Genomic DNA, 15,508 nt, shown 5'->3' with positions numbered 1-15,508 from the left:
TTCGAAAGTTAAAATGCTTTTTCCCTGAAAATTAAAAATAATCTTTTTCAAGGCATGTCATCAAAGAAGATGTTCAAATATCCAACAAGTATAAAAAAGTGTTCAAGCTTATTATCGGGGAAACGCAAATTAAAACCACAACAGATATCTCTATCATCCACCAGAATGACCAAAATGAAAAAACAAAAACAAAACAGGTATGTCAAGCGAAGAGAAAGATATGTAGCAACTGGAACTCACATACTACTTGGGGGTGGGGGTGGGGTAAACTGGTATAACCACTTTGGAAAACTACTTGGCACTATCTACTAATACCTAACATATTATATATCTGTGACCCAGCAATTCATTTCCTAGGTATTTTCCCAACATAAAAGGCATATATGCATACCAAAAGATATGTATAAAAATGTTCAAAGCAACACTATTCAAAAATAGCCCTAAATATATGTGTTTATTTACAAATCTGAGATATATGTACAGTTTCATAGTTTACTTTTTTCATTTATATTGTGAGCATTTTCCAGGCCATTATGTTTTAATATGATTTTCAATGGCTATAAAATATTATACTATATAGTAAGTCATACTTCATTAACCACTTCCCAACTATAAGGCATTTTAGGATTATTTGAATTTTGGGGTGCTCTACTTTCTAAATAATATTAAACAAAACATCCTGATGTATAAACCTTTGTTTCCACCTCTGATTACATCCTATGGATAAATTCCTTGAAAAAGAATTATTAGATCAAAAGATATGCTTTTCCAAAAAGGCTGTACCAATTTACACTCCCAGTAGTAATATGTTAAAAGTAGTCATTCCAAAGAACCATCTCCATCACTGGATTCGCCTTTAAAAGCAAAGTCTGCTAAGGTGATGGGTAAAACATGTCATTTTGTTTATTGATTATTAGGGCTGTTAAACATTTCTTATATGCTTATTTCATTTGCTTATCTTTTGAGCATTCTTCTTATATCCTTTGTCCAGTTTTCTAATGGGGAGTGTTTGTTTCTTATTGGTCTGTTAGAAATTTATGTGCAAGAATATTACCCTTTTGACATAGTATAATCAGATTCTTAAAATTTTAATTTTTGTTTATATGTTTGATGATCACAACCATTTCAATTCTCTCTGACCAAGTCTCACCTTTCTAGTCAAACATTTCTTCCTGAGACTATATCATGTGTTTTCTCTTTGCTCTCCCTAAATACAACATATCCTCAGTCTTAAACAATTCTTGGCATCTTAAGAGCTCTGTACCACTCTACTCAAGTAAGTCTTTAAAATAGAAAAAGAAGAGATGTAATAGGAAATCTATATGCCTAACTGTAGAAGTTTCTGACGTGTTCTACAAAGTGGAAAGCTATAAAAATAAACTGCATACAAAAGGCACAAACCTTGTCTGAAACTGTATAATTTCATTTCTGAGCACCTTATATAACTGCTCCTGAACTACACTTACTTTTAGTCTCTTTTAAAGGAATCTTACCCACTTTTTTCCTCTTGAATTTTTTCAAAATTGCCTTCTAAAAGCATAAAAGCTACACAGATTTCTATTTCTAGCTTTTTACAAGTATGATAATTTAGTTGTATCCTCCCAGATTTCTACCATACTTTAATTAGTTCTGTTAGTCAAAATTAGTTTTGGAAAGGCAATTTCTATTATTGTTTCATCTACTGTCAACAGGATACATCAATAATTTATTTGATCCTCTTCTTTGTAGAATCATTGAATTCTTGTCTACGAAAAGTATTCTAGGGTGTCACTTTTGTTTCCCTCTCTGCTCTTTAATTAAATACCCTACTTTTTCATAGCTTGTGTGAAATTACACGCAGGTATACATCTTTCTTGTTATTCAGTGTTATTCCACATCTCTTTAACAGGTTTATCTGGAATAATTTGTCCTTCTGTTTTCAGTCCCTTCATGAGTCCTGTTCCAGCAAGGTTTAATGAATATGAGGTCACATTTATCTTCTTACATTAAAATCGCACAGGATTTTGCTTAGTTTTTTCCCTGTATCCTGAACTTTAGAATATAGATAACTGAGATCTTAAATAATGCCCTTAACCCACCCTTCTTCCCAGTATTTTCTACTGTATAATAATGAGCATCTTGTCAGCTGCTAGTAATGTTTTATGTGATAATCTCCATCATATCCAGTTTAGAATTTTACTGATATTTTTCTGTCTCCGTCAACCTTTTCTAAATAAAATCTTTTTGATCTGATCAAGTTACCACGTGAATAAATTCTTTCAGTTCTTGTGAGATGAAGCACAGAAACCTACCATTCAAGGGATCTTAAGTCACTGACCAGAAAATTAAATCAACGACATTGGTAATCAGTTATCATTTTTCATTTGTTTCTCTTCCCAAGTCTCAAACCTCAATTAAAATGAGAGATGAAAATACGATGTGGTCAAGGTGTAGTTATCTACTATAAAAATATCAACGTGGGAACCAAATTCTTCATTTAGTTCCTTTTTCCATGAGCTTTCCATAGTTCTCTGATGACTCAACAGGTAACAAAAATATGTGGGTTCATTTGATGATCCACACCACCTTATGATCATTCTCAAAATAAATTATATAGCATTAAGAATCTGTGGAAATATTTTCCAGTTTCTGAAGATTTCACTGATAATTTTTCCCAAAGGTAAGAGATTAAAAAAGGGTGCCACTAGTGATAGTAAATTTGTGGCTCTTGCCAGATCCTAAAATGGCAAATGCATAAATAATAAAGTGTGTGTAATAGAAATAATTACATATAAAGCATACTGCTTTCAATCTAATATAAACTTTTAATTGTTAAAGTTGAAATAAAAGTCAAGTACCTACAGTTAAGGTTAAAAGTCAAGTTAGCATTAATCAGGAAAAAAAAATCTGTGAAATTTAATGTTTATTAAGGTAAACTTAGAAAGTTAAAAGATATTGGCTATATCCTTAATGATCAATGAATTATGAAGAAATAAGTTTTCAAGATGCTTAATAATGCAAACGGAAACAACTACTTAGAAAAAAACTTTAGCCTAAAAGATTACCTCTATGAGTCACCATCACCTAAAAGAACTTAGTAATATTTGGTAAAATTTCACATTTAATCAATCTGTAAACATTCACATTTAAAATTTTGTTTGCTAAAATGACTTCTTGTTTCATTCACTAATTCCAACATTTATTAAATGACTCCTACATTATCAGACTCTGTACCAAGCTTTATATGAAGATTAAGTACTAGCTAGAAAATTAAACAGGAACAACACACACAAAAGAACTCCCCCCAAACAGAGACAACACCTTGGTTAAAGAAAAAACAAAGGATAATATTTCTTATAATTCTTTTCATAACTTACAACTTCCTTAAAAAAATATACAATTTACCTACTACATAGACTGCTACTTGAACTTGAGTTCTACAATTCTTCTTTAATATTTAAGACCTATTGTGTTTTATAGTTTCACATTATAGCAATGCTTTTCTAACACAGGCTCAAAGCAATTTTAACTTGTTTTAACAAAAAAAAAGGGGGGGGACATAAAACTGTAAGGAAGATTATATTCTACCTTCTAATAATGAGGGCAGATAGCAGTATTTTAAAAAACATTAAAAGTCTTTCTTCATATTTAAAAAATTCCTAGAGAAAGTAATTGCCATAAAAATTACAAAAAGGAAAATATAATTATGAGCAGAGAATTTTTCAAATGACATGTGAAAAATGGAGAAAAATAAAAGGTGTGTATTACAGAAATAAAAATCCCAAGCATATTATTAACATGAAGAATCTAAAAGCAATCTAAATCATACACCTCCTCATGCCAGCAGGGCGCTACCATGAATCTCAAAATGTATCTGAAAAAGGTAGGTCTGTAGATGGAGGTTAAAAAATAACTTGGGAGTATTTTAATCACTTACTCAGGCCTTTTGATCCCATGTCGTCAGGGATCTCCTGTAGAGAGTAGTTCCCAGAGAGCAAGCAATAAAAAGATAATCAAAGAAAATAGTTGTCAGTAATGCATAAAATTGGTGCTACAATAAGAGACAGTTCCAAGACCATTACAGGTGCACGTATCTTACAGAGCATTTTTGTATATTTCTGAAAGTTTAAAATAAGCTAGCAGCTAGATATAATCTAATAAAAGAACGGAAGTTTTATATAAGAAGCTGATTAGGGTAGAGAAGCAAAAATTTTGACTATTTCTTGCTATTTTAAAAGTAAAATTCAGATTGTCTACATATAATGAAGAAATGGGATAAAACGTAATGATTTGAGGTAATCCATTATCAAAGATTGGCAATGCTATACCTAGAAATCAATAAGTAGCTTCTCAGGTACCCATGTTTTTCCTCTAAAATATTCTTCTGAGAGTGTAAATGTTTCTTATAAGAACCTTTACCTAAAAAAATTCTATTTTAAACATAGCTAAAAATACCATTTACTTTAAATTAAGAATTCCTAAGGTGTTAGAAAAAGTTAAGATTGGTACGCAAATTAATTTATGCCTGTTAAATTGCCCCTAGTTAAGACAAGTAGTAACCTGTTGCAGCTCTTGAAACTGTCTCCATGGTAACAACCAACTGCAGGGCAGTAGGTCCCTCTACATTTATCTTCAGTTGACCACTGGATCCACATACTTACGGTCAGCATCACTTGTTTCCTGCTCACTCTGGTCCTTGTTCTTGTAGAAGGGGAATTTTCGGGAAAAGAGGTTCTTTTTACGCTTGTCATTGAATGACTGCTGAAGAAGAGAAGGAGGGGCAAAACAAAGGGATGTCTACTGTCTGTGTGTACAAAGGCCCAGCCTAGTAGCTCTGTGAAAGCTGACTCTTGTGACCACAGTGTGCAGTTTGTATATGAATTTTGCGTTAATCACATATACAGTGAATTTTTAATTTAGTATTAACTTCTCTAATTCTAACATTTTATAACTGAAAACAGAAAAATTTCAAGAGTGTAATTCAAGATACGTAAAAATAAGGAGGAAGTGCTATTTGATAAAAAAGGGAAGAGTAAATCAGATTAGCTACTACTATAGTCCAAATCAAGCTTGCATCTGTTCATATCCATCCATATTTTTCTAGATTTCCAAGTATTAGGTGCTCTACAGCAAAAGTTATTACTTTAGCTGTTCAGATATTTAAAATTTTCCTTTCCTTCATTTTCCTTTGGCTTTAGCACATTTTTTCCCTTTCTCTCTCTCTTTTTTTGTGGCTCCAACAAACTAACAAAAAGCCACTACTAAAAAAGAGAACCAAAACAACTGAGCAAGTTGCTAAATATTTAAAAACCATCTTTTTTTTTTTTTAAAAGAAGAGAATTAGGATAACTAAATGCTTATCAGAAAATGGGAAGAAAACTAAGACGTGTCCATCAAGCACAGAGTCCAGCAAAAGAATTATCAATGCTATCTAACCAAGGAAGAAGAGTCAACTCTCCTGGCCAATTTAAATGTCATCATAACTGATTTATTAGCCTTTAAGCTCTACCATATTATCTATTTTTAAAGTATATATAAATAAAATAGAACCAAATTCAATTCATTAGCACCATGTCCTGAATAGGGAATAAAATGTTTGGTGCGGGCTTCCCTCGTGGCGCAGTGGTTGAGAGTCTGCCTGCTGATGCAGGGGACACGGGTTCGTGCCCAGATCTGGGAAGATCCCACATGCCGTGAAGTGGCTAGGCCTGTGAGCCATGGCTGCTGAGCCTGCGTGTCCGGAGCCTGTGCTCCGCAACGGGAGAGGCCACAACAGCGAGAGGCCCGCATACCGCAAAAAAAAAAAAAAAGTTTGGTGCTCATAATGTCAAAGAGGCAATTAAAAATCTAGTAGTTTATACATAATTGCTATGACAGCTGATTTGACGTCCCTTGTTGCACAGATGTCTGAGACAAGTTTTTTCTCTTCCTGAATGTCCCATTTGTGCATTCACACTTTTAAAAGCAGGTAGCACACAGAAAGATGATGCTAAAGAAGAGCAGCTTCTTCTGTAATTTGTCACAGGCACCCATGTCTTGAAGGAAATGGCCTTGCCTACCAGTGACAATAGGAATTATAATTTTTATCATTTTTTGAAGTGGGAACAATATAAAGGATAGAAATTCTGTTTTAATTTTTCTTGCGTTTATCCATGTCATAAGATGCTATCAATGTTGTGAAGTATATCAACACCAGGCAGTACTTTTTTCTGGCGTGCCAGTACTTTTAGTCATGTGATGCCAGGTGATTAAGGTGATGAAATGGATTAAAGTGACTTTTAGCTCAAATTCTATTTGTATTTTGGTAAGACTCTTTACAAAAACTTTCATTTTTATCTTTTTCAGATCAATAATTCAAAATTAATAAGTTCATAGTCATTAGACAAGCTGACTGTCTTGATATCAATCTTAAAATCTGAAGGCTCAGATAACCCTAAGCAGAAGTTAAAAATTAAGTTGAGAAAAAAAATACTGTGGAGAAATCTAAGCTTATAATTGTTTTATAAACTGTCAAGTAGCATTACTTGAATAAAAGTCTTTGCTTGAATCCAAATTTTAGAAAAGAGAAAGAGAAGAAAACAAGTTTCAATAGAGAAAAATTTATGGTAATCTAATTTATGGAAGGACTAAGTCTTTTTGTTCATGACAATCACTGATTTTGAATTTAGTAATAATTTTTATGCTAACTGATAAAACTGATACATTTTTAATAAAAGGTTATTTACCTCTGCTACTGCATATATAGTGGTCAGAGTCAGTTTCACAGCAAACAACCAAAAGAAACATGAAGTTTAAAATGTTTTGATTTTTGATATCTTTTGCAGTTAGCCAAAATGAGATATCGTAAAGATATCATAATATAGGACAGAAAGAAATGCTTGTTAGTTAAGAAATGTATTAACTGTATTACATCTAACATCCTGCAGGTGAAGAATTTATTAAAAGTGAAAAATAGCACAAGCAAACAGGACAAAAATGTGTAGGGAAAACACAAAACTGAAAAAACATACTAACTCTAGTTTCTTTATATTTTCAATACAAAACAATCTGTTTAATTACTTATTGTTATTAATGCTATATTGCAAGAGAATGTGTAATAAATATGAGGACTGATAAAATATTACAAATTCATGAAACATATCAAATATCTAATTTCCATATGTAGTATTTCAAAATAGCTAAATGAATGTTAAAAATGTTAATGAGAAACTGAAATGTTTTTAAAAAGTCTGTATTGGAAACAAAGTCCATAACCCACCATATAAGGAAAGGAAAAGAAGAGCTTAGAACGGGAAATGGTATTACAGAGAGAAATGCAGTTCTGTATCAATGGCAAGCGTATTTTTACCCCACTCAGTATCATGCATACTTTTGGTGCTGTGTTAGAACACAGTGACTGTGTATAAAGTTGGTTATAGTCAACAAACAAGACTAAGATTTAAAAATGTCGTTAATTCAGTTAACTTCTTACAGTTTGAAAGAAAAGTTACAACATGCAACCTCTTTTACAATACACTGACAGTGTATTTTACTAAAATACTTTAAAAGACATATATAAAACAAGCACAAAAACCATTGTATATATTTCAAATACTGAGCATTTACTTGGGATTTTTTCCTCCAAAGATTTTCTATTTTAAATATTGCTTCAGATTATACTATATAATTTTGTATTTTCTGAAAGGTACAAGTAAATTTTAAAAGAATTTATCATTTGTAAAATAACTGAATGCATTATATATAATTTACTCAGATTTAATTTCTTTGATCAAGGATCATATTCCTTTAAAATTTTAAAACTTTTAAGTCTGAGTGCTTAGTGATATCAAACATGTACAAAGAGTAGGGTTAATTTTTTTGCTGAGTTAACTTTCCATATTCATTTGAAATTTGATCAAAAGATGTTGCTTTAGATAAAAAATTTTTATCTATTTATTTTTTAGATAAAAAATCCCCAAAACACAAAACATTGCTATAAATAGTATTTCAACACAACATGTGTTTCAGCATTTTCTTCAGGCCTATTGCTAGAATATTCCATTGCACTAATTACACACATACTATAGGGTGAAGCCTGTGATATCATCCATTGACATCCACTAGATTCAAGAAGGACAAAGTAAATGAAAACAAAAATACGTCTAAAATATATATAAAAGAATTTTGATATATTTCTTGCCCACCTACAAAGTCCTCCTCTTGACTGTCCCTTTATTCCCTTAAGATAAAAATTCATACTGATTTAAACATTTAAAAGATGGATTTTATTAATGAGTAATATTAGCAATAAACAGGGAAAAAATAAGAAAATTTCCATAAATTCACTTGCAAAAACCCGTAAACTTACATTATGAACTAATTAATAGTTTTGGGAAGGCCTATTTTCTCAGATGTATTATTTATTAGCTTCATGACTAATACTGGTGACACAAGTTTATAGTTAATTGTTCATCTGAGTGAAGGCTGAAATCATTTCATTTATAAAAATAACGACCAAAAGTATGTTGTTAAGAATATATCAAACGACAGTTTTGATAATTTGGAAAAGTCTGTGAAATGGATGCTTTAATTTAATAAATTGTTTACTTTAGCATATCTACTATTGTAGGCCACCACGGCAAGAGCAGTTGATAGTTAATTCTTATGGCAAAATCCTTCTCATTTTAATCATGTGCCTCAAACAAGAATTATGAAAAGGCCTATTACCTTCAATTATTAATTTCTAGAAATAATAGATTTCACATACTCACCCCTTTATCTCCTCTTGCTTTAGAATTGAATTTCACTGTTTTTAATCTGGCTCGTTCTTTCTTCTCAACCCTGGCAAAGTACAGATTATTTTTTAGTTATAATAAACATATCTAAAGTTCTAACTAGGAATCATCAGAACTGAGACTTTAATATGGAGCATTTTTATATTCTAAAGCCTTCAGAAGTCATTTGAATCCCATAATTTATAAGAATTTCTGAGAAATGAAATACAGGGCTCATTTTATTATGAAACAAAACCACTTGTGAAATATCAAAATACAGTACAAGTATGTGTACTTATATATGCACTCTATTCCATAATTACACTGAAATTATGAAGCACCACTTCTGAGTTTAGCAATTTTCCAGGTTTCCATTTGTTTTGTTGTTTAAATGTTATCTTAGCATGGAACACATATGCTAAAAACTCAGTGTTAGAGAGAAAGCAGATGGGGTAAAATAATAACTGATGAAAGTAGGTGAAGGATGATATGTGGGTGTTCTAAGTACTATTCTTGCATTTCTCTTATTTTTCTATAGCTCTGAAATTTTTGAAAATAAAAAGGAGGGAAATAAAAAAATTAAGCTTAATTCCAATGATATATTTGTGTAAATACATAAAGTAACCAATTATAGTGTACGAAATAGAGGGTTTTTTAAGAAAATATTTATTTGGCTGTGCTGGGTCTTAGTTGCGGCATGCGGGATCTTTGTTGCGACATCTTTTAGTTGCAGCACGTGGGATCTTTAGTTGTTGCAAGCAGAATCTTTTAGTTGCGGCATGAAGAATCTTCAGTTGCGGCATGTGGGATTTTTAGTTGTAGCATGCAGGATCTTTAGTTGCGGCATGCAAACTCTTAGTTGAGGCACGTGGGATCTAGTTCCCTGACCAGGGATCGAACCCAGGCCCCGTATTTTGGGAGTGCAGAGTCTTAGCCACTGGACCACCAGGGAAGTCCCCAAAATAGAGTTTTAAAGTATCTTTGGGAGGATATAGAAGAACTGGTAACCTTAGTTATCCCTAAGAAGGTGAAATGGGTGCTTGGGGAACAGGGTTAAGAGACAGCCTGTATAGCTTTTAAATCTTTTGAATTTTAAACCTTGTTAAAGATGTTACCTTTGAAATAAGCAAGCAAACAAAACTACAACAAATGTACAATCTGCAATCATGTAGACTGTTACAATATGAATCGTGCAAAATTTCATATAAATTAAGCTTTACAAACCCTTGATTTCAACATAGCAATTACGTTAGTATATAGCAGAAAAATGTACCAAAACAGCCTATGAATAAATGCATATCTTCATTTTTTATTATCTAGCTATACAGTTTTACCATGGGTACAGAAGAACCCTAGCAGTCATGGATTTAAAACTTGCTTTTTCTAATTCCAGAGCAATCCTGAGGGTCCATGATATGAATAATTAATTTATAATTCTGCCTAGGCACTTACTGAGGGCACTGAAAAACTAGCATTTAGTGAGTAAACATTTACAACTCAAAATGGTTTTGTTTTCTAATCATTATCTAGCTGAGTGACTTCAATTGTGTTTATTTGTCAACACGGTTCCCAAAAGAAAGCTAAGGATTGTAGGAACTACAATTCCTTGCGCTATTATTAGACATAAAGAGGTCTAAGAGGTCTAAGAAAGATATCATTCTATTTAATGAAAGATATCATTCTATTTAAGAAAATACAAGTTTAGAATACACTGAAGAATGAAATGGCATAATTGGTTGTGATTTCATACTGCATTTTATGGAAGGAAAATTATATTCTATAATATTAGTCATGAATTTGGGGATCTGTAGAGGTCTCAAGGTATATCTCATCTCTTTTATCACTTCTGGCTTCAAAATCCAACCTTATAGAATTTTTATACACAAAATGAAAAATATCTCTTTCTACCAAAGTCAGCTGTATTTCTCATTTGTTGCAAGCACATGTAAAACCTTTGCAAGATATAAGACTCCAAGGGATAAAGACAATTTTTAGGAACTCTGACCTTGATATTTAAGATGTGAGGTTTCTATTGACTCAACAAGGCACAGTGGAAGCATTTCTGGATTTAAAGTGTACTACATTCTATTCCAGGAAAAAAGTTATGCAGCTGAGGGCTGCATTGCTAAAAGAGGAGTTGCCACCAAGTGTAAGATCCAGCCAAATAGTTGGATCTTGCTAAAAATATGGATCTAGCCAACAACAGTCATAAATTCCAAAACCACAATTACAAACCTTGGCAATATTTTAACATTTCTACTCTTCAACGTCTAAAAACAGGTGTACAAATATATATAAGGTAGAGAGGTTTATAAACAGGCATATGATTTGGCATAAGTATCAATTTTAGAGACTCTTAACAAAATAAGTCCAACTTATTAATATGAAAAGAACAAGTTTATTACGTCATAAGTTTGACTTGAAGTGAATTAACTGGCTATAATAAACATTAATGTTTCACTGACAATTTTTACTGGCTATCTTAAAACTTTTAAGTTTTAGGCAATGATTTGGATGAATCAGATCTTATAAATAAGCTCTTTTGAGGAAATTATGAACTGATGTTTTAATACCTTTCCCATAGAAGTAGACATTGAATAGCATTGCATTGACCTTAGAGGGGGTTCTAAGTTGGGATCACCCTTTTCAAAGACAATCTGCAGTTAACCACTTTTGCCACTAGATGGTTAAGTATGTACCAGTGAGTGAATCACTACAATAAATAGTTAAAAGCAAAGAGGAAAGAGCAGTGAATGCATGAATACTTTTAAATTAAATAAGAAAACAGAGATGTGAAACACATTCTTACATATTTCTAAAAATTTTGCATTTACTTAAAATGCTTTCATTTTTTAAGTCTAGAGGAGGAGGCAATTCACACAATCAAAACTCCTGAAAATTTAGGTTTTAACACCATCTACATGGGAAAACTACAGAGGCTTTTAATTCTCTCTCCCTCCACTGGTATAGATATATGGCACAGTGACTTAAAATATACTCATTTTGTTTTTAGCAACTAGTAGGAGTTTTAGAGAAATTTCTATTTGGGGGCATCATATTCTCTTACTATGTCATTGGTTACAACATAAGGTGAATAAAATTAAATGGTTGTGAAACATAATATATAAAATTGAGCATAAAATCACCACTTCAGTAAAAGAAATTTAAAGAAACAGCAATTATTTATGTTGTCCAATTTTCAAGTGGTAAAACTGTAACAGACTTATATTTACCTGCGTTTACTGGGAATCACCCCAACTTCATCACTTTCACCATCTGGTGTAACCTGCCTGGCCTGCCACCATTCGTCATCAGAAGCATTAATAACATGGAGGATATCTCCAAATTTGAAGTTCAATCCCTGACTAGGAAGGCCACTGTCTTTAGTCTTGTCATAATCAAAAAGGGCCCTAGATTAAGAAGAAAAAAGTCCATAATTATTTCTTATAATGATATTATGAATATTAAATAAACAGGATCCTAAAAATATATATATAATCTGGGTAGATAATTAAACAATGTACCATGGTAGGCAGAATAATGCCAAGCTCAATTTTGTGCTATATTATTGGGTCGACCAAAAAGTTTGCTCGGGCTTTTCCGTGAGATGTTACAGAAAAGCCCGAAAGAACTTTTCGGCCAACACAATACAAGAAGACAATGAGACTAAAAAAGAAATAGCAAAATTAACTTGTTATGTTAATAGATATACTACCTTATTTCTCTCAATACTGTATGAGAAATAAAAAAATATACTTTTAGTACAATCCAATGGCAACCTGTATTGAATTCTAAAATGAAGACAAATCTGGTCAGTTGTTCTAAATTAATAAAGTAAATATTAAAAGAGACACTTCTCTTTATTTTGACTAGACACACTTGGGTAAACAAATTCCCTGACTGATCTGATTCATCATTTGTGGACTTTAATACTAGATCAACAGAGTGATTATTTTCCCAGTTAACTATTCCTTTCATTTATTCATAAAACTATAATTAATAGGGTTTTCAGAGTCAATAACAATGATGAAAACTAACTACAGATGACGATATGATGACTTTAACAGCTGCCAACCATTTTGGAAAAAATACTATATTAATTTAATATAGTAATTGCAAAATGTTAGGAATATTGTAAAATTTGATAACAAGAAAATAGTGTACTGATACTTAATTAGTGTACAATATTTAAGCAAATTGAATTCTTTTTCTTTAACATCTTTATTGGAGTATAATTGCTTTAGAATGGTGACAAATTAAATTCTTATATTCAAAAAACCTCTAACAAGAGTACAGGAAGGATCCCAGGAATTACATTTATAATACAATTTATTCATTCTTTTGTTCTAATTTGGCAATGGGAAATTAGGATACAAATCATATTCCTTTTTATGCTACCCAACTCTTAAGACTATCTCTTGAAGTAAAACTGAAGAGGGGTGAAATTATTTGATGGCTAAATGAATGAACTAGTTAATGATTTTCAAATGTGTTCTTTCAAAGTCTTTTCAGTGGCTAACAGTGTGAAGGAAGTAGGTGAGAATCAAAAGTGGGAAGGCTTACTTAAACATATATTAAAACATATCCAATACATTGGATTTTATTTGAAGAAAGAATTCTACAACTGTAAGATAAAGATTATAAATGATATAAATGTGAAGTCATTACTTCAGTAAATTCTGAATACTAAGGAAACGTCTTTCTACTGGAAAAGTATAGTTAACTTCAAATAATACAAAGGTTTGATATAGTTAGTAATTTACTAAATATTTATTTAAAAAGGTAATTAAGTAGATATGACAAAGATAAAGATGACAAAGATGATGAAGATACAAATAAACAGAATATAAAATAGCAAATAAAGTACCTTAAGAGGTAGAACAAATGCCACAGGATATTCAGAAAAGGGAAAATACTGCATCTCAACGTTTTTATTATCATAAATTAATCTTTTGAATTACAAAATCAACACAACTATATTACCGATGAGCAACGAAGAAATCACTCACAATCTCTACTCCCTATGTTAGCATTTAAACTTTGTCTTTTAGTACTCGGATTAATAAAAAAAAGGAACTCATGGAATACTTACTTGAGCTATTAATCATAAGAATATAATGAACACCTGTTAATCTACTCTCCAACCTAAGACTATACACAAAACTTTTATCAGTAACTTACATTCACCTATGTATTTTTCCCCTTGATCCTGTTTCCCTCAGATTAAGAGTTAAGCACTGTTAGAAGGTAACCACCATTCTGAATAGTGTTTATTATTTCCTTGCTCCTTACCCTTTTTTGTTGGTTTGGTTTTATCACACACATATGGATGACTAAGTAATTATGTATGATTTTACCTATTTCAGAGCTTTATAAAAAAGGTATCATACTGTATGTAGTCTTTTGTAGCCTTAACTTTATTTTTACTTTTGAAATTAAAAATACATTTACTAAAAAGAACCATAAGACTTCTGGTTAACTATGGCAGATTGGCTACATGTATCTACAGGCATACCTCATTTTATTGTGCTTTACCTTATTGCACTTGCCAGATATTGTGTTTTTTTTTTTTTTTACAAGTTGAAGGTTTTGTGGCAACCCTGTGTTGGGTTGGCATAACCCTGTGGTAATCCCAAGTCTATTGGTGTCATTTTCCCGACATTTGCTCTCTGCATGTGTCTATGTCACATTTTGGTAATTCTCCCAATATTTCAAACTTTTTCATTATTATTATATTTATTATGGTGATCTTTAATGTTACTATTGTAATCATTTTGGTGCATCACGAACCATGCTCTTATACGATGGTAACTTAATTGATAAATGTGTGTGTTCTGACTGCTCTACCAACTGACCCTTCCCCATCTCCCTCCCATCTCCTTGGGACTCCCTATTCCCTGAGACACAATAATATTGAAATTAGGCCAATTAATAGACCTACAATGGCCTCTAAATGTTCACATGAAAGAAAGAGTCACAGGTCTCTCACTTTAAATTAGCTAGAAATTGTTAAGCTTAGTGAGGAAGGCATGTTGAAAGCCAAGACAGGCCAAAAACTAGGCTTCTTGCCCTCAAACGGTTAGCTAAGTAGAAAAAAAATGAAAGTGCTACCTGAGTAAACACAGGAATAATAAAGTGAAACAGCCTTACTGCTGACACTAATAAAGTTTTAGTGGTCTGGATAGAAGATCAAACCAGCCACAACATTCCTTTAAGCCAAAGTGTAATCCAGAGTAAGGCCCAAACTCTCTTCAATTCCATGAAGGCTGAGAGAGGTGAGGAAGCTGCAGAAAAGTTCAAAGCTAGCAGAGGTTGGTTCATAAGGTTTCAGGAAAGAAGCCATCTCCGTAACATAGAAGTGCAAGGTAAAGCAGCAAGCGCTGATGTAGAAGCTGCAACAAGTTATCCAGAAGATCTAAATAAGTAATGAAGGTGGTTACACTAAAGAACAGATTTTTGATGTGGACAAAACAGCCTTATATTGGAAGAAGATGCCATCTAGAACTTTCATAGCTAGAGAGAAGTCAATGCCGGGCTTCCAAGCTTCAAAGGGCAGGCTGACTCTCTTGTTAGGGGCTAATGCAGCTGGTGAGTTTAAGTTAAGCCAATGCTCATTTACCATTCTGAAAATCCTATGGTTCTTAAGAATTATGCTAAATCTACTCTGCCTGTGCTATAGAAATGAAACAACAAAGCCTGGATGACAGCACATTTGTTTACAACATGGTTTACTGAATATTTTAAGCACACTGTTGAGACCTACTGCTCAAAAAAAA

General features: G+C 32.2%; 1 protein-coding gene across 25 annotated transcripts in view; it reads right to left on the bottom strand.

Moving 5' to 3' along the window:
- The window catches only part of DLG1 (discs large MAGUK scaffold protein 1), a 285,790-nt gene that overhangs the window by 37,343 nt on the left and 232,939 nt on the right, over positions 1–15,508 (bottom strand). For 11 of the 25 annotated variants that reach the window (XM_067738490.1, XM_067738497.1, XM_067738501.1 and 8 more), the window contains 3 exons: positions 11,966–12,142; positions 8,730–8,799; positions 4,641–4,740 (listed from right to left, as the gene is read on the bottom strand). In XM_067738490.1, coding sequence (XP_067594591.1) covers positions 4,641–4,740; positions 8,730–8,799; positions 11,966–12,142 — 347 coding nt within the window. Of the gene's footprint in view, positions 1–3,916; positions 3,951–4,640; positions 4,741–8,729; positions 8,800–11,965; positions 12,143–15,508 lie in introns of all 25 variants that reach the window. The other 14 variants (XM_067738507.1, XM_067738498.1, XM_067738508.1 and 11 more) reach the window with 2 other exon arrangements.

Source organism: Pseudorca crassidens, chromosome 5, assembly GCF_039906515.1.
Source record: "Pseudorca crassidens isolate mPseCra1 chromosome 5, mPseCra1.hap1, whole genome shotgun sequence".
NCBI lineage: Eukaryota > Metazoa > Chordata > Mammalia > Artiodactyla > Delphinidae > Pseudorca > Pseudorca crassidens.
The sequence above is the reverse complement of the archived record's forward strand: the minus strand, read 5'-3'. Positions and strand labels throughout refer to the sequence as shown.